A 26,180-nucleotide genomic window follows, 5' to 3' on the forward strand; every position below is an offset into this window, starting at 1 on the left:
CGATGACGCGATTCTGATTCAGCGCCAGAGGACGATAAAAAATTGCGATTGATAAAGAGTGATGTGCAGTGATGGCTGTTCACGAAAGAGTATCTCTACATATTATTGAATGCAAAGTAAATACTTACCGTATTGAAAGTTATCTCAAAACCTTAATAAGAACATATTACAAATACTGTACTGAAATTAGGTCTTCATGATAAGGAATCAAGAAACATTGGAGTGTACTTGAAGTTGGTAAATAAATTATCAACGTCGTCAAAATTAAATAACGCGAAAAAATAAACTCACAATGCTATCTCTTTCGCCAGCATTATTTGCACAGGCTATAATATATTCAAAGGCGTGCATATTACATTACGGCTGAAAAATTCACGAGGCATACTGTTCCAATAATTAGTACTCATATCATATACCGACGAACGCAATCGTGTCACGGATTGACTACAAAAAATACATATGATAAACCACGACCATAATGTTATGAGCCCTGTAGACGCCATGCTGCATAGGAACATTAAGCCCTCGTTTCATTGTAATTCAAAGCATTAGAATTACGCTGGATGGGTCTTGTTAACTTGGACGATAACAATAAACCAGCTCGTTTAATAATCGCGGGCGTCTTGGCCAGTAGCGTGTCGCATTCCTCGAGTGCCGATGTTGATTGGCAACAATGAGGGGTCAACATAATTAGCGATGTAATTGGCTAAGCAGTAAGCACGCTAGCTTTCCGACGGGAACTCTCCAAAGTATGACGGGGCAGACAAACAAATTACTTACTGGGAAACCAGGACTAAGGTTGGGCCCCGATGAATCATAAAATTGATCACCCAGACGACATTTTTCGCCGGCTAGCAGAAACCATACAGCTAAACGAAGCAAAAAGTGCTCCCCTATAGAATAGTTTGCGCAACAAACTTTTGCTTTTATCTACTTTTTGCATCGGCTTCAGTTTGCGAGCAAAAAGTTCGGCTGGCGATGTGTTAACTTCCGATTTCCGCTCTTAGCGCCATGAGAAGTTATGAACCTTATCTATTTGCTCATCGTGGACTCTGTATATTATGAATGAATGATAATTTCTCTGACTACAGCCTTGTAATGCTTTTATGGATGGCTCGCGTGACCGTCGCCTAACAGTTACTAATTGACTCAGTATACAAAACCAGTGCTACTGTCGGCTTCGAAGAGACAAAAACAAGGTTACATTCTACACATATTATAATATAAAATACCATCAATTGTTCTTAATCAAATGATCAATTACGGTCGAACAAAACGCTTTTGTTCCAAGCGTAACGTGAACAAAAAGCAATTAATCAATGGACCGAGCCGTTGATTAATCCTTCCAAAATCGCTAACAGAGTTTTAACTTTTCGTGAATTAAATATTCATGCTTCAAGGGAAATATAAAACAACATGGCGCTGAAGCTTCATTGTTCATTGAAATGTCTCGTTTAATATTACTAACGTATTCCGTAGCACGGATGAGCAGCGACGTTGAGGATATTTCGGAGAGGAAAAACAAAGTCAAGGAAATCATTAAGCATGACAATAAAGTAGGCTTCATTGCTGCATAAAAGGAACTTACATTATAAATTACGAATCATGAAGATTGACGACAATTTGCCAACCTTGTGTTGTATTGGCTGCGAATGTCACCGACATGACGAAAATAGCCCGTACTTACATGGTACGTTGCCTCGTTACTTGCAAATATGCTATAAGTACATAAGTATCTTTCAGCGATGACTACTGACGACAATAGAATAATAGGCTTTCATGAAGAATATTTTATACAAGCAAACATTCCCATATCGACTATACCCACTAGAATGGTCTAGCTGCAATGCTTTTCAATTAACCCATACATTTACTAGAGGTAGACTCAAAAGTGTGTTTAATGTTCGTCTGACATGGCATTTAGCATGCTCACCGTGTGAAATAGAGAAATCAATAGAAAACAATGTAGTACCTAATGAACCGACCGTGAGGGTTGTTCGACTTAATGGCAATAACTACTTTTTCCACAAAGGATATACACCTTATTTATTTGACCGCACAGGCAATAAATATCACAATTGATTATAGCATCGCATAATGTGAAATCCCTGGTTTTTTCTAACAACCCGATGTTTTAACTATGTTTCGTGTATTATACGGAAATAAGAAAATATTTTATTAAAACTTTTCCAGAATTAAGTAGGATTTACACGCGTTAGGTTCGTCATTATCTTGAAAAATTTTCTTAATCATAAAACTTCGGTAAATTCATTTTCCTAAGTTCATTATTCTCAAACATAAACCTTAAAACATAAATAAAGATCAGGCTTGGCAGAAATTAATTACAAGCTCTAGTTGGCTCAGAAAATATTAATTTGCGAGATATAGATATGGAAGTATTCCTTGGAGCCTCGGATTTCGCGAAAGCCGTATATTAGCTGCCTATACTAGGAGATTTCATTTCATACCTATAAAATATCTATAGGTTTACTCAAACTTCTCATGTTGAAGTACCTATACAATGTGTACATGTATACTTGTAGAATGTGTGTTCGGTAAATCTATGAGCACGTTCTTCGGTTTAATGTCGATATGTTTACTTTAATGTCAAGGGTTTAACTTTATATCCGAGAAAAAATCTGGCGTGTCGAGGCGAGAACGTCAGGAAATCGAGGCGGCCGCTTTCCGTCGAGACGCTGACCACTTTTACTTTCGCCCCCGTACATTCACCTGGTCAGAGAGCTGCGGTCAAAGACGCTCTACATACCGCTCGATCGATGTTTACTACATCTCGAGCAGCCAACACTACTGGACCATATCGATAACGGAATGGGAACGCGAAATCGGGAATACTGCTTACACGCAAATAGTGAACTTGGTGCAGAGGTTAAAAAGTTATCTGCTAAGTAGGTTTTAATGCTAATTATTCTGGATTAAGGCAGTTTTTCTGTATTTGGTTAAATCATTATCAATAAGTCATTAGAAATGACTTTAAGCATGCATTCAACAAACAAAGAACAGTATAATTTTATAAACGGACGGAATCTACACAAAATACATTAAATTAATGAGCCATTTAGTCATAAACAAATACCTATTGGCAATTAGAGATCATTAAAAATTTGTTTACAGTGTATATAATTTGTGTATTAATTACTTGTAAACAAACAATAATTTCCATCACAATTTACTGCTGCTATACAAAAAGCTGCATACTACTATAAATCACAAACAGGTGTTCAAGCTAACAGAGCAGAACATACCTTATGTGTGAATAAAAGTAGCGGCATACACTGGAATGCCAATAAAAAAGGAAACACTACATATTACTAATGAGCTCCATCACAAGGCTAGTGAATGTTGTTGTAATACCTAATTTTAACATATAAAATGGTTCACACTTTTAAAGTTTGTTTGTCTATAGTCTAGATATAATATAACAAGCTGTTTTTCCATGGTTTCACCCGAGTCCTGTGGCAACTACTACCCGTAATGGGATAAAATATAGCCTATGTTACTCATGAAGAGTGCAGCTTTCCATGAAAGAAAGCTTCAATAATTTCAGAGCCTTTAGCCTTCCTCTCTATTATATTGGTATAGATTTAAGAAACAAATATTAGAATTTTTTGTGGAAATTGAACTAGACTGTAACCTAAAACAATGAAATGGAACACCTATTGGTTTCAAAGGGAAAAAGGAAGTAGTTTTATTCATTTTCATGTTTTCATATTGATATATTTTAAAATATATCAGATATTTGATACTTCAGAGAATTCAATACTTGCCTAGAGGTGTAGAATTAACTTTTAGACTCAAGTTCAAAATTGAAGTAGTAAAGTCTACTGAGTAAATAAGTATGTATTAGGTTCAAGATCAATTGAAATTGTAATTCCTTGAAAACAAATTATGTGTCAGTATAATGTTATTTTTTCAAATCAACATATTCTAAAAACCAGTTTGAACTTTACTCTTTTGATCTAGTATTTAATTCTAGACTTTCTGCATTATGAATATTAATTACTGTTTTAGCTAACAATGTTGCATGGTCGCCATTCATATAATTGATTATTAAAAACAAAATAATTTTGGCTATTAAACTCAAGGTTATTGTGTTACTAATCAACATTTCTCTCTTATCTATTGTGGACATTTAAATGCATTTTGTGACTCACTGATAAGATACAATTACTAATTGTAGATAAAAACAGTCTCCTGTAGTTTTGAAAACTTGTGCTATCTTCAATTTCAGTAGTATCAAGTAGAGACTGATATTTTTCAAGTATTATTGAAAAACATGTGTTACAAGAGATAGCGATCCATGTCATATACATTCATAGTTCCTTAGTTATGTATTTTTAGTTCTAGTATACAATTTATTAACTAATTTTAAAACTACACAGGTAGTATCTACAGGAAAACATTCATTATTTTTCAAATATTTCTTTAGGTGATAAAAATAACTTATATATAACTATAAATTTAATGTTCAAGGGAAAGGTATTAAGTAAACAATGTTTACAGCAAAGCATATTGAATACAAATTGAGAACATTCAACTTCCTTCATCATTCTTTTTTTTTTGCATTGGCACTTGCCTAGTTTAGGCAAAGGCTGTATCTTGGGTGTGTGTTACCTATTGATGTCAATAAGTAAATAACTTTTAGGTAACTTTAGAATTCTGATTCATTCCATAATGTCAATAATAAATGTTACTATTCTGGTTAAAGGATAGTGAATGTTTGAGGAAAGTTTGCAGTGTGGTTATTTCGTGGTTTTCATCCTTAAATAAAGATAAAGGACATTGCCACCCGTTGGGCCCCTTATTTGTGATAGAGTGTCAAGAATATTTTATTATTAAAAATCAAGTCCTAATTTTATAAAACTAACTTTTTTTTTTCAGAATTTCTTGTACCCTAGCATTAAAAAACATAATTAATATTTATTTTATTGAATCTAAGCTAGTTCCGCCATTAAAACTTAACCTGAATGTTGCCAGGTAGACGACAGACTATCTCATTTAAATGAACGAGGTGATCGATTGAAAATATCGATATAATATATAGCATTTTTCTCTTATATCAAAATGTACAAGTATATATATTAAGTATGCACTCGTAAATAGTAAACAAGAAAAGAAGAAAGAAAAACTGTTTATAACTGTTGCACAAACAATAAAATATCAAGACTAACAAAAGTCACCACTAAACTATATCTATAAAACGGTTACACCTAACACCATACATGGAATACAACAATAACACAATAATTAGTAAAATGATATTATTTATAACAAATCAATTTAGGAAATCGATTAACAAAATATTTAACATGGTAACATCTACTCGGAACGCGAGTCTATCTGTCAAATCAATACGTCACGTCATTCAAATTGTTTTCGTGCCGGTTGTTATGTTATGCGTAGAGTTGAATTTATTCCTCCGTATTTGCTTCTGATCGTTACAATTTGCGTAAAAACTGTCGAGCTGATCGTTTTCGTGCCTCCAGTGGTTTTTTTTTAGATATTGGACTCTTTTCTTAATGATAAGTAAGCACATTGACTCGTGAGCATTGGACTCTTGTTTTTAGTGATATTGTTGTTTTACTCCGGAAAAATGTCTGCACCTGGTAGAAGTCGAGTAAACTACTCTTTGTCTCGCCGGTGTGTTAATTGCTCTTTACGTATAGCGCCTAATCTTCGTAGACGTTAAATTGAAGAAATAGATGAACCAATGCTTATCCTTCTAAGATCCTGGGTAACACCTACATTGGTAAGTTTGTTTTGTTATGTTTGTGGATTTCACACGTTTCTAAACTGTCTAAACTACCTTACATTTTATTTTGTCATTTTTTCCAGATATATTCTGATGATATCCTGTGTGTGAAATGTTTTGTATTATTACAAAACCAGACAGCATCTAACTCAAATCTGTCACTTGTATCCCCTGCTCGTGGACACCTAAACATATGCTACGCATGTGGCTTGTCAATAGCAAGTCGCAGAACTCATAGAGTCAGTTAAGATAGTTCCTCAAAGGAATGTTATACTAAGATGGACACCAGCACATCACGTAAGTGTTTATTCTTATTTATTTAAACTTAATGTATGAATGCATATGTATGTGTGTTGAACTAATTAAATATTAATGAATATCAAGTATCTAAATATAATATTTTTGTTATTAGGTGTTGCATTTGGAACGAGTTTGTGTTCCTTGTTGGGCGGCTGCATCAAGACAAGTCCGGAGGCAACCTGTTGCTGGCAGTAGCCAACACACTGTGGAGTCTGCACCGGAGACTGGTATCATGGATGGAAACATAAATACAGATATGATGATTCCTGTACCACCACCACTGCCACCGCTTTAATGATATAAGCGCTCCAGCACAATTTCTAAACAACATATTCCTTGAAGAATAAATGTTTATTATTTTAATTGGTTGTGTTTTTTCTTATTAAACATCTGTATAGCATTTATATTTTAAACTCCTTTATAATTAAGCCCTTTCTAAAATAAACTACAGCTAATCATAGATGGCAGAGCGATCTTACTAAGTAGCAGTTCAGTGATTTTACTATGTCGCTTGCAGGAGATGCTGTCATATATGTCATACATACTCGTATATACTAGGTACCTACCAGTTTGCCAACAATCTTGGGGTCGGCTTTTAGTCTAACCGATGCCGCTGAATACAGTATTGCTCAAAGAGTGATTGCCCATCTGACCTCCATACCCGATACACTGGGTTATAACATGTTACCTCTTGGTAAGTGGCTGTCACACTTGCTGGATTCTAGCTACTCATAACAAGTATAAATAATGCACCCAGAATCAGCAGTTTAAATGTAAGTACTAGCAGCCACCCAGCTGAAGTTTGTAATGGATGGTCACCCAAGTGCAATCTGACCAAGTAGCTTAACTTAAGATATCTCCTTGTGGTTGTTGTAACGTAGCCACATGCTCCTCCAACCAATTTAGCCCTAAGTATATTTATTTCTACTGGTGCCAGCAAAACCTACTTCCGCTGACTGCAAGATAAACAGTTAAACATATTATTTAGCAAGAAAAGTTGATATCTGATGTTTTTATTTCATTTGGGAATCAATATTAATACTAAAAATATTTTATTGTTTTAACGCAAATTGTTTTTGAAAAAATATTGTCTAATAACCTCAATTTCTTCATCAGAAAAAAATCAATAATTCTCGGAAACTAGGGTAAAAAATTATAAATTGTTTTCAGGGTCTGAAAAGGTAATTGTCGTTCTTCAAAATAAAGTTAAAACCACCATGGCACGCAATTTTTTTCTGGGGGCCCAAATCTCCTAACAAAACGGGCATTCTCCTTTAGTAGTTTCTTTCTACTTGGTTCAGAAGTCACTTGTCACTTCACACTACAAACTATGAATAATTGAACACACAACTTAGGTAAAATTATTATTCAAAAGATATCATAGAGCTCAATTATTTACATAGTAGAGATTATACTTTATCTATAGGTACTGTTCTGTTTTAGATTACACTATCAAAATGAAGCTATGACACCTACAAAGATAAGTCCCAAACATATTGACGGCTTACACCATGAATCGTACCAGGTGACTGAGGATTGGAAAAGTAAACAACGTCTATCATTTCGTTGAGTTTCTGTTTACGTTTGTGTAACACGAGGCAAATAAACGTGATTATATTCTGCAAACTTTGCTTTATACGAAAAGCTGTCATCGTAACAATAACAAGTTTTTCGTGTTATAAAATAGTGAACGGAAAGACAAAATTAACATACCTGAAATCCAGACTGAGGTTTCGCTGATGAGTCGTGGCTTTTGGGATTCGGACGTCGCTCCGACTTCCGTGGACGGGTACATCCTCTAACATTCTCACACACGCGATGTAGCGGCACAACACAATATACCCATATCACTACCTCCCCGTAGTAAAATCACAAAGTAAATAACAACATGGCGTCCGTAACGAATACTACTAACGCAGACAGACACCCTTTACTCTTGCTCTTTTACTCAAATTCCCAACAAAACTATGCATCTACTCACAGCCGTTGATAAACCATCAATCTATATATTGCAAAGCAATAATATATCAAGCAATGTATGTAAACCTTTGAATGCCCTACAAACTTTTTCAACACGTAACCCAGTGATTTGTATGTTATAAAAAAAAACAAAGAACGAAAAACACTAAAACGATTTTCAAATAAAAGTCAACGGTAGGCGTAATAAAAGAAACAAATTCTTCAAAATTAAAGAAATCGATGACGCTCCAACCGAGACGACATCCTATTATTTTTTATTTTGTGACTTTTTTTGTTAAGCAGTCATGAAGGCTTTTTTTAACTTGCAACACTCATCGTTCTTACTACAGATAAAATATAATAACTACAGTATTCCCATAATATCGAAGCAAGTCTCAAAAAATACATTTTATTTTACTCTTGTGCCTCTTCTGTTATGTCCTAGTTAGAGCCAATGGCTAGAGTGAGCGTGCCTGTCGACGAGAACATGGCATCTTGGGCGTTGGTCTTGATCATCGTCTACAAGCCCGCCCTTGAAATGACAATCGAGGGTTCTATTTTGAAACGATTTTCGGGTTTCACTGCAAGTCTACAGATTGTGCCTTATTGGTACTAAATCAAAAATTCTGGATTTGGAATTCTTGCCCTGATTGAAGAAAATAGGAATAATAAATATGCTGTTTGGCAGAGAGACGTTTTCTAGGGAAATTATGAGCTTTTATTTTATTTCTTGAGGGAAATCATGACTTAGATAGTCTACTGAATTAAATTAGCCCACAGCAGCAAAGAGCATGGCTATTTGTATGCATTATGTAAGTGTAAGAAATGAAACAAGACATTTCTATCAAAATACTTGATTATTCAGTGAAAGCGTTAAATAAATATAAAATCTTAAGATAGTGCATTACAAGCTACAAATAAGAATTAGTTTAATACAGCAGTTCATAACAAATTATAGTTATTTTTATGGTTTTGGGGATGATTCTTGAGATTGTCTGGTGGAAGGCTGGCGTTTGTGAACGTTAGGTTTCCTTAGTCTGTGGTAGTTAGGCATGACTTTGCTCAAGAAGTCTAGCTGCAATAGTTGTGATGGTTGCTTCTCTAGTGCTTCTCTGACATGATGGTCAGAGCCCCATATTACGGTGTTATCAGCCAAAGTTTGTGGTGCTGTCAGGCGACAAGCTGCTCCTGAAATATACAAACAAAAAAGTATTATTAAATAGTTCATACATGTCTATGGAATAACATACTCTTTTCGGAATTTATATGTTTAACTATACAGATTTACTGAAGGACATGATGTGACGATTTGTAGAAATAAAACTAAACTTACCTATAACACATCCGCTTCCAATCTTGACATCAACTCCTACAAAAGACCTGCACTCAAATACATTACTCTCTCCAATGTGGCCACAAGGTGATTCCAGTTTACAGCCAACCTCAAACACATTGTGGGCTCCAATGAACAGAGGTTTAGGTGGAGTCTCTTGTTTGTCGCTTTTTCTGTAACACAGTTATATACACATATTATGACTTATGTAAAATAGTACCCTTTATAACTCAACTGTAGTAAATGTCAAGGATAATCTTAAAACCTGTATTTGCTAAAAAGATCTAGCTTTGTTTTAGTACAATATTACAAGTGCTTACTTATGAATAATAGTGGAATACTCTTCTATGATACAATATTCAGCTATTATGATAGGTCCACCCTCAGCTATGATTGTCACTCTCGGGTGAATAACTGTACCTCCACCGATTGTGATATCACCTTCTAATGTACAATCCTCGCAAACTGTAGCACCGGGAAGAATTTTTACGCTGAAAAATATGTAAATAGTTCAGATTCTTTTATTTTAATCGATGTTTTAGAGTGTTGAGAGACAAATTGGTACTCACTTATGAGACATGGTAAACAGTTATAAAACTTGGGGTGTTGGAAAGAGTTTCAAATGGGATCAGTGGAACAAATAATTCAATATATCGCGTTATTCCTCATAAAAAATCACAGGATTTCGATTGACATCACGATTCTCCTAAAAATTTTGACAGATGACATCATGACACTCGTCACTCGTGACGCAAAAAAGTTTCTTTTTTTAGTAAATTACCTCTGTTTCAACTAATGTCTATTTTGTATTTAAAAACTTGTACTTAGATTTTTAAAACGCTAGTTATTCTTGTCGACTATCACTATTACCAATCCTCATCATCCTCATCCTCCGAGCCTTTTCCCAATCATGTTGGGGTCGGCTTCCAGTCTAACCGGATTCAGCTGAGTACCAGTGCTTTACAAGAAGCGACTGCCTATCTGACCTCCTCAACCCAGTAACCCGGGCAACCCGATACCCCTTGGTTAGACTGGTGTCAGACTTACTGGCTTCTGACTACCCGTAACGACTGCCAAGGATGTTCAATGACAGCCGGGACCTACAGTTTAACGTGCCATCCGAAACACAGCCAATGGTGTCTAAGATATACTTAGAAAGTACATACAAACTTAGAAAAGTTGCATTGGTACTTGCCTGACCTGGGATCGAACCCGCGCCCTCGTACTTGAGGTTGGTCCTTTACCCACTAGGCCACCACGACTTATTATATCTATTACCAATATACACTATTACCAATATTATATACTATTACCAATCCTATGTTTGATAATCAAATTCATTGATTTATTGTGATGATATGTTTTTCCACCTGGTTATTTAATGCATGACTCGGAACTTTTCTGTCTTGCTTTGCTTGTCATTTACCAAACGTCAAAATCACCTGGACAACTGCAAATGGCGGGAGATTGATCACAGAGTACATTATACTTAATACTATTGTAATATTGTTTATCACTGACTTCATGACGGAAATAGCCGTGTTCCTCAGTAAAAATATATTTATATATTTACAAGTATACTAGAAAGTAACATGGATATACAATTTCCATTTCCATTTAAACCCTACGATATACAAGAAAAGTTCATGAGAGAACTTTATTTAACTTTGGAACAACAGCAACTTGGAATTTTTGAGAGCCCTACTGGCACGGTACGTTATTTAAATGGTTCTTTTTTAAAGTTATTTAACTGCTAGAGAAACCAGACAGATTATACAGGGTTACAGGTTAAGTCGACCTAGATCCTTTAAGGGGTTTTAGTTTTCATCATTCCTAGCTGATTTGACCATGAAACACCCCACCCCAAACCTAACCCATACTGAGATATTGGATTTTGATTATTTTTTAAATAAAATGAAGATTTTTTGTATAATTGACCCTTTTTTCGGATTTTGTGCCTCTAATTCATAGTGTTTTTGCTATTTTTGTGTAGTAGATTAGTTTGTTTATTACTCTCAACACAAAAAAAGCAGGTAACTGAACCAACTGGGTAGTAGTCGACGATTGAAAGATTAAAAACTAAACAAATTTGTATAAACATTTTTTTTCTTTTAAGAATATTTCAAAAAAAGTCTATGACAGTTATGCTGCAGATGTACTAAATAAAATCTACGTTTCTTTAGCTATCCAACAAGGTATAACAAGCTAGGGTATCATCATGATATTCAGAAAAAAATTCTGATGTAATGCTCTCAGGCAGTAGTAAAACATAACTGTACTTAAGGACAAAGTTATCACTTGGGCCAGCAAACGAAATAAAACAAACTAAATAGCTTAAACAACGTTTATTATTATTTTTACAATACATGTTCCACATGTCCGCCTCTGTTCGCACACATATTCGCATTCTATGCCTTAGTGCACTTTTAACCACACCAGTCGTTAAGCCTCTTCTAATTTCGTTAGCGCATCAATAATTTTCTGTCTTAAAACATCAACAGATGAGATCGGATGAGGTTCATTGTAAACTAAGCTTTTCATATGGCCCCACAAATAAAAATCCATGGGGTCAGGTCGGGACTTCGGGCTGGCCACGGTATGGGTCCACCTCTTCCAATCCATTTGTTCGGGTAATTAGTGTCTAGCCACTCTCTGACGCTTCTTCGGTAGTGTGCAGGGCAACCGTCATGTTGATACCACATATTATTATCATTTAAACTGAGGGGTAAATCTTCCAGTAATTGGGTAAATCATTTCTTAAAAGTTTTCATAATCTTCCCCATTTAAATTGTCAGGCAGAAAATGTGGCCCAATCAAATGGTTTGAGATTATTCCCATCCAGACATTCAAACTGAACCGTCTCTGTGATCCCTTTGGTCGCTTCTTATTGGGATTTTTTTTTTTGGAGCCCAATAATGAGCGTTGTGGTAATTGGTGATGCCGTCTTTATCAAATTTTGACTCATCTGTCCACAAGATGTGTTTTAAAAATGCTGGGTTTTCTAAATCTGCGTTGAGCATGAATCTGCAGAAATCTAATCTCCTCACGGGATCTCCTTCTTCGATAACATGTACCGGCGTGTAATGGTATGGATAAAGGCCTGCAGTATTCACTGTAAACCACACTTTCCACTGCGATATTCCAAGTTCTCGGGCAACAATATTAGTGGAAGTAGTTGGATCCGATCTAAACCGTTGTACTATTTCATTGTCTTGCTCTTCATCGTCATCATTGACACGAGGTCTGCCTAGGTCTGATCGTCGCCTCGAAACAGAGCCAGTCTCTCTTAGTCGCCGGTACACTCCGTCAAAGACACTGACATCCGGTACTCGGCGCCCGGGATAACGTGCAATGTATTCATCCCGAGCTCGCGCGGATACACAGTTGCAGTACCCGTAACAAATTAAAATATCCGCATATTCCTCGTTCGTGAAGGTCGTCATCGTCAACAGTTCCAAATCAGAAGCACGTATCAAAGTCCAGTTAACAAGCACAGTCACAAATCGAAGGGGAAACAGTCCAGAAACACAAGCCAAGTCGAGTAAAAATCCAAGAGCACAAGTATCACATCTACTACGGACGAATCGCGTAAGCAGACTACTAAAACCAAACAGAATAACAACAAAATGGCCGAAAATTATCTATCTCGCTCACACCTACATAAACCGTCCTGCTTGCACGCACCACAGCCACCACAGCTCCATCGAAGGACAATAGTACCGTAATTTTTTGCTACTACCTGGGACCCTTTTATGAAAGTTTTTTCTAAGAACTGTGATAATACCCTAGCTTGTTATACCTTGTTGGATAGCTAAAGAAACGTAGATATTATTTAGTACATCTGCAGCATAACTGTCATAGACTTTTTTTGAAATATTCTTAAAAGAAAAAAAATGTTTATACAAATTTGTTTAGTTTTTAATCTTTCAATCATCGACTATTACCCAGTTGGTTCAGTTACCTGCTTTTTTTGTATTGAGAATAATAAGCAAACTAATCTGCTACACAAAAATAGCAAAAACACTATGAATTAGTGCCACAAAATCAGAAAAAAGGGTCAATTATACAAAAAATCTTCATTTTATTTAAAAAATAATCAAAATCCAATATCTCAGTATGGGTTAGGTTTGGGGTGGGGTGTTTCATGGTCAAATCAGCTAGGAATGATGAAAACTAAAACCCCTTAAAGGATCTAGGTCGACTTAACCTGTAACCCTGTATATCTCTTATTAAGTTTTTTGTGTATGATCTTCAATCAATTATTATTTATAAAACTACAGTGTGATCTTCTTATAAACATTATAGGGTAAATCACTAAGCATCTGCTGTGGAGCTCTGAAATGGCTGAAAGACAGCAACCAGAAAATATGGGATGATCTAGAAAATGAGGTTGCAAAGCTAAAAACAGAAATATCGAAAAATACAGGTATTTTTTATTCTTGCTAAATCAAATTTCAAATACTTTAGCACTATAACTGAACTTTATGATTGTATCATTCAAGGGAAGTTGCACTGCTTCTTATGCATAATTTTATCTTATTGGAGTTTCTCATTTGTTCTCAATACAGCTTCAGATGACTGGCTAACAGAAGAGTACGAAAAAATAAAGAAGAATCAAACTCTAGTCACATTACAGTTAAAACTAGACAAAATTAAAAAACGAAAAGACCTGTTCGATCAAATCAAAATTAGGGTTGCTAAACAGAAGACTAACTCAGCTAACAAGACTATTGAATTTTATTTTAATAAGAAAGATAAAAGAGAAAAGTGTGACAATTATAAAGAAAATGTTGTGGAAGAAAAAGAGGATACAGAAGAAGATAGAGATCTTCTTCTAGAAGAATGTGAGGACAACGAGGATGGAGATTCCGAGGGTGAAGAAATTGTTGAAGATGATGATGACGTTACAAAAGTAAGTAAGACTAGGAATTAATGTTGATTCGAAGCTGCAAAGCAAATACAAAATTCATGATTCCTGTATGAAATTGAGATACCTACATTAGTTTGAAATGTTACTTAAAATAATGAATGAAATCAGCTCATGATATGAAGGTGTAGACCATAGTAGATCAATTACTTATTTCTATCCTGCTCTCAAGCAAAGTGTGTTTCACACACATCTTATTAAACAGGTTCCCAAATTAAAGTTGAAGCATTCATGTTACTCACTCTCCAACCACATTTTACTTTTTTCAAACATCAAATTAAACCCTTGAATGCTGGTGCGCAGATCTGCGCAAGACACAATGGATTGTATATTGTTCTCTAATTAGCGGCATTCAAGAGGTTAATCAGTATCTAAACAATACATGTCTTATTACCAGATATACATAAGTAGCAGGACACACAGTCAGCTGTCACAGTTCATCGGTGAAATCAAAAGGACAGTCTTTGCAGAAGATACAAGAGTGGTCACCCTAGCTTCTAGACAACACTACTGTATTAACTCTGAAGTTAATAAGCTGAAGAATGTTAATCTTATTAATGAAAGGTGATCAAGGTTTAGTTACTCATACTTTGTTTTTTTTTGTTAGTTGGTTAGATGTATGACCCTTGGGCCTTGTATATGTAATAGTAAACTAATTAGCTGGATACATAATCAGCTTGGAGTCTGGGCTGCTTCTGAGAAGTAAAAATGACTAATAGGAATATAATTTATAACTTCCAAGTTCCTCGTAATATATGCCTATTAATTGAGCTTTCTTTAGTTAGTGGTTACCATCTGATATTGGTACATCGTTTATACTACAAAATCCGTCAGAAAAATCATTTAAATACCCGTCTAGAAACATTACAAAAACATATTTACATTTCCAGATGTCTAGACATGCAGAAATCGAAAACGAAATCAACCTCAGTAGGTGAGGAGGGTAAAGTTCTTAAAAAGACTAAGACAAGATCATGCACAGCCTGTCCGTACTACAATCAGACAAACATAACTCGTTTGAAGGAAAGAATGCTGGCAGATATATTGGATATGGAGGATTTAGTTAAATGTGGCAAAGAGTTGAAGGCTTGCCCTTATTATGCTTCTAGAATGGCTATGGATGATGCTGAGGTATTTATTTAACAAATTTCTTATCTAACTATAATAAAGCTAAACAGTTTGTTTGTTTGGCTGGTACATTAATCTCGGAATCCACCTGTCTGATTTAAAACATCTGTCCGGAGTTAGATGGCTTGTTATGTTATCCGGGTATGCTTTCACATAGAGACAAAACTAAGGAAAATGTTATTATCAGATTCCTAATAGCTGCTTAAATTGAATAGCTGCAAATTATTCAATGTCCCTAGAGATCCCATATGACGGCATTTATTTAAGTGAATGTACCATTTATCATCATGTCTATGATGATGATGATGATGTTTTACTGATAAAACAGTTAAATAGTTGGTTTTACCTCTGAAATACTTTTGGTTTTAGTTAAGTTTTATTTAATTTTCCAGGTAGTCCTAATAAGTCACGCAGGCATAGTAAGTTCAGGTGCCCGTTCTGGCATATCTCTAAAACTACAGAACAACATACTAATACTAGATGAGGCCCATGGTTTAACAGCAGCTTTAGAGAACGCTCACTCAGCCCCGGTGACTGTCAAACAACTGAGCTCTGTGAAGACTTTCTTGCAGTTTTATATTAACAAGTATAGAGCAAGGTTGAGTAGTAAGAATCTGTTGACTTTGAACCAGATTAGTTTTGTTGTGGGGAAGCTTTTAGGTAAGATTTCTAGTATCATAAAAGTATGGTTTCTTGGAAATGGTCTTATAACGGACTACTGTATGTCCTATTGCATATTTCAGTAAATATGATTAGTGGTTTAGTTTTTACTTGTCTTCTAGATATTTCTTAAGAAACTGTGTATGCTCAGTGTCTTTAAATAAGATTCCGCAAAATTTAATTGTATGGTGCAATAAAGTGGTTTCCTTGCATTACAGGCATGATAAAACCCAAAGCAACTGAAAAGAAACAAGACGAAACTACAATTTTCACTCTTGAGGACTTTGTAATAAAAGCTGAAATCGATCACATGAACTTACGACCATTAGTAGAATTCTGCAGAAACACGAGATTAGCTCCTAAACTCCACGGTTTCTCTATGAGGTACAGTCAGCAAGCTCTTGAAGAGGAGATGAAGAAAAGCACAGTTAGCAAAAAGAGCTCTTTTGAAATGTTCATGAGTAATATTGCTAAGAAAAAAGATGGGGAGAAAGTTGCAGTTGTTCCTGAAGTTAAGCAAAACGTGACTCCGGTTCAGGTTAGTGTAAAACAATATTTCAATTTACATAAGTATTCATGTCTCGACTTTCTAAAAAGAAGGAGGTTCTCAATTAGACCACGTATATTATTTTGTTTTCTAAACTTCTTGCAAGGCAGTGTAAAAGGAGACAAAGAGCTTACAAATGTACAAACATTACATCAGTTATGTCATCTCCACTAATATTATAAAGTTGAAGATCATGTTTGTTTGAACATACTTTTCTTGGGACCCCAGCCCATTTATCAAAGGGTATCTGTTTTTATACAGATGCATAAAGGAGATGTTAGATGGTAGAAGTTAGTCAACAAATAAGTATACTGTTGACTCGTTTTGTACTTAGCTTTAAATCTTCCTACAAATTTGCAAAAATTAAGTCTTATTTTAGGTGCCAACAGAAACATCAGCAGGCAGTGGATTGTACGCGATCCTAGATTTCCTAGAGATGCTATGCGACCGCAGTGAGAACGGTCGGGTGTTTGCACATAGGGACAGTGGACTCAAGTACCTGTTGTTGAACCCTGCTGAACATTTTGCTGATGTTGTGAAGGAATGTCGATCTGTAAGTATTTATTATTAATTATAGTGAAGAAGAATGGTATTTTATATCTTAAAGCTGATTTTTCTTAACTATGATGCATAAAGAGGCGTGTTATCGAGTTACTGTTACTGTATGAGAGACTGTTTGGGTGTCTGTCTGTGACAGTGACACTGTGATTTTAAACGGATAAACCGATGTGGATGCCATTTTTTCTGATGGAAGCTGGTGTTCCAATAATAGATGCTAGTAATTGTACTTGTAAACTTTTACGCATAGCGTATGTTAGTTCCATTGTACCCTAATCATACATTCATCACATACACAGGCAATTATAAATGGGCCATAAATTCGAACAAAACTTTCGCATTAATTAACACCATTTGGCTGGGACAAGATTTGATGGAAAGTACCTAAGTCAGTCCTGTTCAAATTCAAGGTTGATATAACAATATTTCTGGCTGTCTCATACTTGACACATTCCACCAACAAACGGTGTAGGTCTTCAACAACTCCACATTGTTCGCAGTTGGGTGAAGTAGTTTTCCTCATCAAAAACATTCGCTAAAATTAAATGCGTTGCTGGTCGGACAAAACCAGTTTTTGTAATTTGAATATTATTCTCAAATCACCTACTCAGATTTATAGTACTTTCCTTCTTATTTGTTTAACTATGTGTAATTAAATACCTCGTTTCTTATTATCTCCAGGTGATAGTAGCAGGTGGTACCATGGAGCCTATATCAGAATTTCAAGCATTACTCACTTCAAACTCACGCACAGATGACACTGTAAATATAGTGAGATGTGAACATGTAGTACCTTCAGACAATGTATTAGGAGTTTGTCTATCGAAGGGACCTACCAATGTTAGTCTTAACTTCTCGTATGAGAATAGAATGTCTAATGAATTGGTAAGTAAAGTTGAAGATGATTTATTTTGTTAAAAACATGAGTATATGTTTACAAAACACAGGTGTTGTTAAACATGAGGTGTTGAGATATGGCTCTAATTTGACTACCTAAGTCAAATTAGAGCCATATATGTTTTTGCCTGTAATTGGCGTATACAACACATAATTTTTCAATTTGGTAATTTATAATGCGCTACTGTCTTTTATGACGGCTCTTATAAGTGATATGTGCTACAAATATCTGTTACGGCTAAAGCCCGAAGTGCGGCTGCACCTAGTTCTAGCCGGCTAAAGCTAGTTGTAGCTGGCCGCATGCAGCTAATGTATCCTCTTCAGTTAGCACTATGTGTAGCCTTCATAGCGGCTAGGACTAGGTATATCCTATTTCTCATTGCCTAGAACTAGGTTTTCAGTTCTTCAAAGCTTCGATTTCAAAGTTTCAGTTTTCAGAAGCTTATGGCGACAGGTACAAATGGTCAGGGACTTTAATAAACAATACACATACATAACATAAATAATGTAGTTCAAACCATTTGTAAGTTTACTCCAAATTATTTCCAGCTCAGCGAAATAGGTCGGATTCTTCGAAACATCAGCAGCATAGTACCGGGTGGCGTTGTATGTTTCCTACCATCGTATTCCTACGAACAAACAGTCTACGATCACCTAAAGAACAACAAAGTTCTAGAAGCTATTACTAAGAAGAAATCCCTGTTCCGTGAACCGAAGTCTGCTTCTGATGTTGATCAAGTGAGTTGGAATGCCTACCTTAGTTATGTCTGTAGGAATAAGGTCTATTGATAAAGAGCTGTTATGATGACCATAATGAAGGCGAACTTGGTCCGCTTTCTTCTGTGGTAATCAGTTATACATAGTATACATACATATTTTTGTTTTTCTTCTAGGTGTTAAATAAATTCGCAGCAGCAGTAAAATGCAAAGATGGAGACCTTAATGGTGCCTTATTGTTGAGTGTTGTTGGTGGTAAGCTCAGTGAAGGACTGAATTTCAGGTACTCAATTATTATTTTTTCTAATAATATTTTATTTGTGAAGTGCACAATATGAATTAGTATTGTAACATGTAACAAGATAATATATACAAGATAAATTGCTTATCAACCAGCTATAAACACCATAGTTTGTCAATTTCGAATTTCTAGCTTGGTATCTGGTGAAATCATAAAGTACTATGTCCAAATAATCTTCTAATATCAAATGACGATTCTATATTCATGGAAATTTTTCCTTCCAGCGACGATCTAGGACGATGTGTAATGGTGGTAGGCATGCCGTACCCTAACGTGAAATCACCAGAACTGCAGGAAAAGATGAGCTATTTGAACAAAGCCGCTGGTGGGGGTGCCGGCAGCATTTATTACGAAAACCTTTGTATGAAGGCCGTTAATCAATGTATTGGTGAGTTAAGTTATAACTTAAGATAAGTACACTAATTATATCGATAAACCAGTTGCAAATCTATTTGACAACTTACTGTAAGTAATCACTTAGGTGGTTATTCATTCTATGACTATTTTACATCTATACAATGTTTTCTTACAGGTAGGGCAGTAAGACATGCAAATGATTATGCCTGTGTTCTATTAGTTGATGAAAGATACTCAAGACCTCAAACTATGGCGGCATTGCCTTCATTTGTTCAGGTAAATAGACCAAGTTTTATTCATAAAAAAACTATTCTTCCTTATTTTAGCTTTATTTTTGAGGAACATAATTTTCCTTTTTGCAGAAATCGCTGATATCAAATTGCAATTTCGGAACGACAATTGGAAGTGTAGCAAAGTTCTTTGCAAGACACAAAGAAAAATGAAATAATGCTTTGTTAGTTTTAATATTGCTATTTATTGTAAAACGAATTGTGATAAATAAAATGGAATTTTTACATATTTACATTTTCATTTCCCATTATATTATTAGTACACAAGTCTTCTATTCTTATAAACTAGTTACAAACTCTTACACAAAGACTAAAAATCATAAAATCCACTATCACAGGATTTTACAAGGCAAAAATTATTTCATAATAAAGCCTGTTCAACAAAACTTTGTCTAGCTCTAGTCTGCCAAAGCTTCTGGTAAAGTTGTACCACAAGGTCCTTCAAAATAATAATGGAAGTCTGATGTAGCAGGTGTAGGCTCTATGTTAAACTCTGCTACAACTGCACCTCTGGCAGCCGCTTGGGGAGCAAACATGGCTGCTGGGTAGACCACTGATGATGTTCCAACTACTAGACATATGTCACAGGTGGCCATTGCTGCTTCTGAAAGAAAAAAATCACTCTTTACCATTTATTTTCTGTGGGGATATGAATTATGTAACTCTTCTCTTCTCTTAGAAATATGCGTTTAGGAAGAGAAATAGTTAAGTTCATGTTAAGTAAAATGTATTGCATTACATGCTGTATTTGGCTTTGATAGCTTTTTGATATTTTACTGGGTTGTTTTGGAACAACTTACGAGCTTTTTCCATCACAGCAGGGTCCAAATTCTCCCCAAACCAAACTATATGAGGCCTTAGTAGTCCACCACAGCCAGTTTTTTTGCAATGTGGCAAAGATTTCACTGGGATATCAGAACCTACTACTGTTGCATCTGGGGCACCCTTTCCTTCTAAAGCCTGGAAAATATAAAACAAAGATGTTTAGTAACAACTCTTAAATAACAGGAATTACAGCCCCATTGACCAAGCAAAGGTCAAAGTAAACTTCAGTCCGAGGATGGTAGACCTAGACCACCTATCTATGTTCTACTGACTTCCTCTGTGTAGTCAATGAATCATTAAGGCTAATTTTTGTACCTCCTTGCTAGTAGAAAGTATGGCAACCTGGCTTGAAGTCATAGTTGGGAAAAAGTAAGATGGTAGGAAATGCAATGTTTTATATTCCATCCACTTACCTCACAGATAGGACTATCATTATTGACTAAAACCTCCTTACATTTGGTACATCTAGTTTTGTACAGATTTCCATGGAGTTCTATTAAATTCTTGGTGCCAGCTCTAACATGTAACCCATCCACATTTTGTGTGATTACAGTTATTGTTTTGTCTTTGCTGTACTTGGCTTCATATTGAGCAATTGCTATGTGACCCTGGAAATAAAATGTTTTCATAATATACTATATGAAATCACATTTATAAATGATTCCCAAATACATACCCAATTCTGGGTAAAGCTTGCGGTTGTACATAATCCTTCAGTATTGTTTCTCTGTTTTGTGCAATAAAAAATAAGAAAAAAAAATGACTGTGTAAACAATACAAATTATTTTATGGACCAATTTCTTCCACACAGTGTCAGGGGCCATGCAACAATAACATTAATGAAGGGAGAGTACCTCCGCCCCTAAGACGACCCACTGACCCTTATTCGATTGGAGTGACGGTTAGTGTGAAGCAAGGCTTTTGGGACTTAAAAAATTTTTCATGAAAAATGAAAATTTCTGAAAATGTCTAGTTTTTCATTTCTCTTGTATAGAATACTTAAAAATAAGACGAAAACCATCTGGGCACCTTTTGCCTAGGACGAACGGTTCGCCTGAAAATGAGCACTGAAGGTCATTGTAAACAAAGGCAAAGTCGACGGAGCCCCGCTACTAGTGTTGCAAAAAAACCGTTTTTTTTCTAATGTGAAAAAAAACCTTGATAAAAAACCTGATAAAAAACTGTTTTTTTTCTGGGCCTTGTTTTTTTTTCAAGAGTATAATAACTCTAAAATTGTTAGGGCATTTACCGTTATTTCATAAAAATATTGGCAACATTCATTGATATTAACTCAACGAAAGGGAAATCCCCAAATAATATACCTATTTATCCCCTTTCGATTTGTTTGTTTGACAATACTAATGTAAGCACTGAAACTGATACAGAAAGTGAAGATGAAGAATAAATTGCAAAAAGATTATTGAATTGTAATTCAATGTTGAAAGTAGTGAATTATTACTTAATAATATTTTGATTTATTATACAAATTTAATTTATAATTGAACTAAAACGTAGGCTAGAAAAAAAACAAATTTAGAAAAAAAACAACGACGCAAAGTTTTTTTTCATGTTTTTTTTCAATAAAGTGAAAAAAAACAAATCGTTTTTTTTTCATTTTACATCACTATCCGCTACGCGGGGCTCCTACTTCTGGGTGGTTTAAAAAAAAATAACCACAAAGGGGATGGGGAAGGGGATGGCGGGGTCTTGCAGACCCCGCCATCCCCTTCGAACCTAACCTGTCCGAGTCGGGTTTGCCCTACTAAGTCGAGGTTGCCAGTCGACGGAGCCCCGCTACGCGGGGCTCCTTGGTCCTAGACAAAAAGTGCCCAGATGGTTTTCGTCTTATTTTTAGGTATTCTATACGATGGAAATGAAAAACTAGGCATTTTCAGAAATTTTCATTTTTCATGAAAAATTTTCTAAGTCCCAAAAGCCTTGCACACCCTTTGCTACACTCCAACCGGAGTGACTCGCAGGAATATTACTTACGGGATTAGGCTGAGCTTTAGCAGCAACTTCTCTCCTGTAGTGATAAAACTCCCATACCAAACTAGGACTCGTTCTAAAGGCCCCAGGGGTGGCCAGATTCGCAGCTTGGTATTTCCTCCAGAAACCACCAGCACCCCGAAACGTTGGTATTCCAGATTCCGCGCTAATACCGGCTCCAGATAAGATCACAACTTCTTTAGCCGACTTTAAGGCTTCTTTAAACTTTGGCATGTCACTCGATTGCCGCGATGCCATGATTCTAGGGAAACTACAAATCACTATTGTTCTACGTATTGAACTTATCAAACTAATGCACATAACTGTAAAAGGAATTAAAGCGTTGATCGAAGTTCAAAATGTAAATTCGGAAATAAATATTTATGAAAAATGGTGACAGATTGTTCATTTTTGTCTATGTCAATGTCAATTAAATGACGCAGAAATTTTCGTTCTAAAATTGGTTTTACAATATAGTTGCAATTTATTACGAAAGAAGAATTTACATTGAAATAGTATGCTTTATAAAATTATTATTTTTATCTAGGAACCAATAATAAAGCCTCTCATTTCAACAAGTCAAGTACTATAGATATTGGGTGAAAAAGTAGCCTACAAAATGTTATGGTACTCTTCTACTATACCCAAATTCATATAAATCTTTTCAAATTCAGCTTTGTACTACAGGAAATTGTACGCAAACAAACGGTACAATTTGTAGCAGGTGCTCATACATGCATTGTAGCCTACAATGCTTTTAATATTTATCAAAGGAATAATCATTAGAATGAGGATGAATTCAAAGTCAATGTAGTATGTACAGAAATCTAATAATTTAATATCACTATCACAAAACTTAAGAATACAAATGCATCAACTGTTTTAAATGTCCAGGGCCTCAGGTATTGTCCGGCTACAGGGGCCTTGGAACAAGTAATGGAAATTCCACTTCCTGCTGGGGTCTGAATTGAATTCTGCTACAATTGCACCTCTATTCATGGCTTCGTGGCCATACATAGCTGCGGGGAACATCAGATAAGTTCCAAGTACCATGCAGATGTCACATTTTGACATTGCTTCTTCTGTAATCCACAGAAAACAATTAAAAATATTATTACATGCTAAGTAGATTCTATAATTTCATTATATAATAATAATTACCTGCTTTATTAACTACGTCAGCCTCCAAGCTTTCCCCAAACCAGGCTATGTTAGGCCTGAGAAGGCCAGAGCAACCAGATTCATTACAATGTGGTAGATCACTTTCAGGAATATTAGACAGAACCTCTGTAGCTTCTGGTGAGCCTCTGTTTGCTAATGCCTGCAAATGTAGATAATTTATAGAAATATTTTTTTTAGAAGCCAGTCAATCTGACAGCCAGTCTTACAAAGGTGCTTTAGATTGCCAAGGTAACTAGGTTGAGGTCAGATAGGCAGTCGCTCCTTGTAAAACACTGCTACTTGGCTGCATTCAATTAAACTGGAAGCTGACTCTTACATCATCCTCCGAGCCTTTTCCCAAACTATGTTGGGGTTGGCTTCCAGTCTAACCGGATTCAGCTGAGTACCAGTGCTTTACAAGAAGCGACTGCCTATCTGACCTCCTCAACCCAGTTATCTGGGCAACCCGATACCCCTTGGTTAGACGACTGGTGTCAGACTTACTGGCTTCTGACTATCCGTAACGACTGCCAAGCTGACTCTTATATAACTGGGAAAGGGCTCAGAGATGATGATACTGAAAGTTAGCACTTAAATACTGTAGCTGAATTATGTTACCTCACATATAGGACTGTTTGTGTTAGCCTCAATATGGTGACATTTGATGCACCTAGTCATAAACAGGTTTCCGTGTAGTTCTATCAAGTTTTTGGTGCCAGCTTTAGCGTGTAGACCATCCACACTCTGTGTGATCACCGTTACAGACTTATCTGATCCATACTTTTCCTCAAACTTTGCTATTGCTTTGTGCGCCTGAAAAATACAGTATTTCAATTAATTTAAGTAATAAAAGAAGTTTGAATATTGATTGCTTAATTTTGCTTATAATCCAAATTGATTAAAGAGTTTGTGTAGAAAATCAGAACTTAGTAAAGTATCGGAGATGTAAATGATACTAGCGTTTTTTACATAAAATGAGATGTTAAAAAAGAATATAGCTCACATCATTAGGCTGTGCCTTAGCGGCTAATTCCCGCCTATAATGATAGAACTCCCAGACTATGCTAGGGAATGTTAGGAAGGCTCCTGAGGTGGCCAGCGACGATGCTTGGTACTTCCTCCAAAGCCCACTGGACCCATACACCGGGAGACCAGATTCCGAGCTTATATCGTCGCCAGAAATTATAACCACATTGTTAGCAGATTTCAAAGACTCCTTGAATTGTGCCATATGGCTAGAATACCGTACATCCATAATTTTAGGCACGCTACAAAGTATAAACGACCTACGAATTGAAAGTGCTAGAGTGTTTATTAAGCGCATTCTATTATTATTGTAGTTTTATGAGTTGCAGAATTCCGAGCAGGTACTAACTATAATTAATACGATATTTGAAATAAGTTAAATGCTTTAACCGGTGTAAGTAAAAACAGTTTAAATAACCTAGAATTTTGGGATAAAAATAAAACTAAACTCCAATAAAATCTGAAAACAAAATCTTCAAAAGTTTAAATGTCTGTCACTGTCAAGTCACATGCAGGCTTGACACTGACAGTTGATACTCGACAGTATTATTTTGACAACTTGATATTCGTCTAAAAACTTAAAATTATTCAGTATTTTTTATTTACTTGAAAAACCATTTTCAACAAAATTAACTTTGACTAATTTCGACCATACTTAGGGTATTCCAATGTCTTGTTACGTACCTGCATCCGAATCTGTTATCCGAAGGTCGGATTTACGGGGTCATGGGGTCATTTCCCCCTTTGGCTAGATCCAGGTGGACTACAAATAAAAACCCCCTGTTTTCCTGTGTCGATCTGATTCAATTTTTGTTCATAATTTTTCATATCATTTTTTTCCCTGCTTACAAAGTTAACAAAAACTTCAAAAGAAAGTGACAGCAACTGCAGCTTTATACTTATCTAGAACACATTATCAAAGTTTAATTTAATTACATTTTTTTGTATCTTGATCACGACTGTGTGACACCCCCGGGCGCGGAAGCTAGATCCGCCCTTGTTCATATTAATATCTCTCTCTCTCTCTCTTAGCCTGTATTGTCCCACAACTGGGCAAAGGCCTCCCCATTTTGCCTCCACACCTCTCGATCTTTTGAGTCTTTCCACCAATTATCATCATAATATAATATTGTTTTTTTTCAAAACATTTTTGGGACCTCCTCCCAAACGTAGACATAGTCAGGTTTTGCACCGGATTTCCTTTGTATAACCGATCGTCCCATCATGAGAGTAGCGGTGGCTTAGGAGTCCACGCTATGTAGATACGAAAGAGCGGTCCTGTCCTGGGCCAGACAGACCAGGCACTTCATTAGTTCCTGAATTTCAATGGCTTCTTGTTTCTTTCTTGGAAAACGTCTGAGAAAATTTATATTCAGCGTGAGATGATAATAAATGGGCATTTCTCTTTAAATCTGAATTAAACTCAAGTTTTGCT

The 26,180-nt window shown here is 35.7% G+C and overlaps 5 protein-coding genes and 1 long non-coding RNA gene across 6 annotated transcripts in view; 2 read left to right on the forward strand and 4 right to left on the reverse strand.

Moving 5' to 3' along the window:
* The window catches only part of LOC110378156 (phosphatidylinositol 4-kinase beta), a 51,136-nt gene extending 42,803 nt beyond the window's left edge, over positions 1-8,333 (reverse strand). Inside the window, exon 1 of the mRNA XM_064037301.1 lies at positions 7,784-8,333. Within this exon, the coding sequence (XP_063893371.1) occupies positions 7,784-7,875 (92 nt within the window). The 5' untranslated portion in view covers positions 7,876-8,333. The remainder of the gene's footprint in view (positions 1-7,783) is intronic.
* LOC126055101 (uncharacterized) lies at positions 4,768-6,456 on the forward strand. Its single transcript, XR_007511235.2, has 3 exons — positions 4,768-5,767; positions 5,854-6,067; positions 6,183-6,456. It is a non-coding gene; the product is annotated as an uncharacterized LOC126055101 (long non-coding RNA).
* A 534-nt stretch (positions 8,334-8,867) lies between the features above and the next one.
* Positions 8,868-10,093, reverse strand: Dctn6-p27 (Dynactin 6, p27 subunit). Its single transcript, XM_021337268.3, has 4 exons — positions 9,932-10,093; positions 9,683-9,853; positions 9,363-9,535; positions 8,868-9,217 (listed from the first exon to the last, which is right to left on the reverse strand). Exons 1-4 carry the CDS (start codon positions 9,940-9,942, stop codon positions 8,994-8,996), a joined length of 579 nt encoding a protein of 192 aa, XP_021192943.1. The 5' UTR covers positions 9,943-10,093; the 3' UTR covers positions 8,868-8,993.
* A 597-nt stretch (positions 10,094-10,690) lies between these two features.
* LOC110378145 (ATP-dependent DNA helicase DDX11) lies at positions 10,691-19,952 on the forward strand. Its single transcript, XM_064037280.1, has 14 exons — positions 10,691-11,074; positions 13,668-13,788; positions 13,931-14,274; positions 14,687-14,853; positions 15,180-15,420; positions 15,810-16,077; positions 16,296-16,615; positions 17,004-17,177; positions 17,864-18,067; positions 18,629-18,817; positions 18,973-19,079; positions 19,322-19,485; positions 19,630-19,730; positions 19,817-19,952. Exons 1-14 carry the CDS (start codon positions 10,955-10,957, stop codon positions 19,895-19,897), a joined length of 2,601 nt encoding a protein of 866 aa, XP_063893350.1. The 5' UTR covers positions 10,691-10,954; the 3' UTR covers positions 19,898-19,952.
* A 175-nt stretch (positions 19,953-20,127) lies between these two features.
* On the reverse strand, positions 20,128-22,974 carry LOC110378146 (NAD-dependent protein deacylase sirtuin-5, mitochondrial). Its single transcript, XM_021337284.3, has 4 exons — positions 22,562-22,974; positions 20,983-21,177; positions 20,545-20,704; positions 20,128-20,348 (listed from the first exon to the last, which is right to left on the reverse strand). Exons 1-4 carry the CDS (start codon positions 22,877-22,879, stop codon positions 20,143-20,145), a joined length of 879 nt encoding a protein of 292 aa, XP_021192959.3. The 5' UTR covers positions 22,880-22,974; the 3' UTR covers positions 20,128-20,142.
* Positions 22,975-23,369: 395 nt separating this feature from the next.
* On the reverse strand, positions 23,370-25,253 carry LOC110378151 (NAD-dependent protein deacylase). The gene is made up of 4 exons (XM_021337288.3): positions 24,723-25,253; positions 24,338-24,532; positions 23,720-23,879; positions 23,370-23,640 (listed from the first exon to the last, which is right to left on the reverse strand). Exons 1-4 carry the CDS (start codon positions 25,041-25,043, stop codon positions 23,441-23,443), a joined length of 876 nt encoding a protein of 291 aa, XP_021192963.2. The 5' UTR covers positions 25,044-25,253; the 3' UTR covers positions 23,370-23,440.
* Between the last annotated feature and the right edge of the window lie 927 nt (positions 25,254-26,180).

Source organism: Helicoverpa armigera, chromosome 12, assembly GCF_030705265.1.
Source record: "Helicoverpa armigera isolate CAAS_96S chromosome 12, ASM3070526v1, whole genome shotgun sequence".
Taxonomy (NCBI): Eukaryota; Metazoa; Arthropoda; class Insecta; order Lepidoptera; family Noctuidae; genus Helicoverpa; species Helicoverpa armigera.

Excerpts from the sequence above, each read along its gene's own strand:
- Dctn6-p27 (XM_021337268.3), bottom strand. Across the intron at positions 9,536-9,682 it reads TATTCCACTATTATTCATAA|AAAAAGCGACAAACAAGAGA; the intron begins GTAAGCACTTGT and ends ACTGTGTTACAG. Across the intron at positions 9,218-9,362 it reads TGGAAGCGGATGTGTTATAG|GAGCAGCTTGTCGCCTGACA; the intron begins GTAAGTTTAGTT and ends TGTATATTTCAG.
- LOC110378145 (XM_064037280.1), top strand. The coding sequence starts at position 10,955 with ATGGATATACAATTTCCATTTCCATTTAAACCCTACGATATACAAGAA. Across the intron at positions 11,075-13,667 it reads TTGAGAGCCCTACTGGCACG|GGTAAATCACTAAGCATCTG; the intron begins GTACGTTATTTA and ends TAAACATTATAG. Across the intron at positions 14,275-14,686 it reads ATGATGATGACGTTACAAAA|ATATACATAAGTAGCAGGAC; the intron begins GTAAGTAAGACT and ends TCTTATTACCAG.
- LOC110378146 (XM_021337284.3), bottom strand. The coding sequence starts at position 22,879 with ATGTGCATTAGTTTGATAAGTTCAATACGTAGAACAATAGTGATTTGT. Across the intron at positions 21,178-22,561 it reads CTAAAGCTCAGCCTAATCCC|GGTCACATAGCAATTGCTCA; the intron begins GTAAGTAATATT and ends TTTTATTTCCAG. Across the intron at positions 20,349-20,544 it reads TGCTGTGATGGAAAAAGCTC|AAGCAGCAATGGCCACCTGT; the intron begins GTAAGTTGTTCC and ends TTTTTCTTTCAG.
- LOC110378151 (XM_021337288.3), bottom strand. The coding sequence starts at position 25,043 with ATGCGCTTAATAAACACTCTAGCACTTTCAATTCGTAGGTCGTTTATA. Across the intron at positions 23,880-24,337 it reads CAAACAGTCCTATATGTGAG|GCATTAGCAAACAGAGGCTC; the intron begins GTAACATAATTC and ends CTACATTTGCAG. Across the intron at positions 23,641-23,719 it reads TGACGTAGTTAATAAAGCAG|AAGAAGCAATGTCAAAATGT; the intron begins GTAATTATTATT and ends TGTGGATTACAG.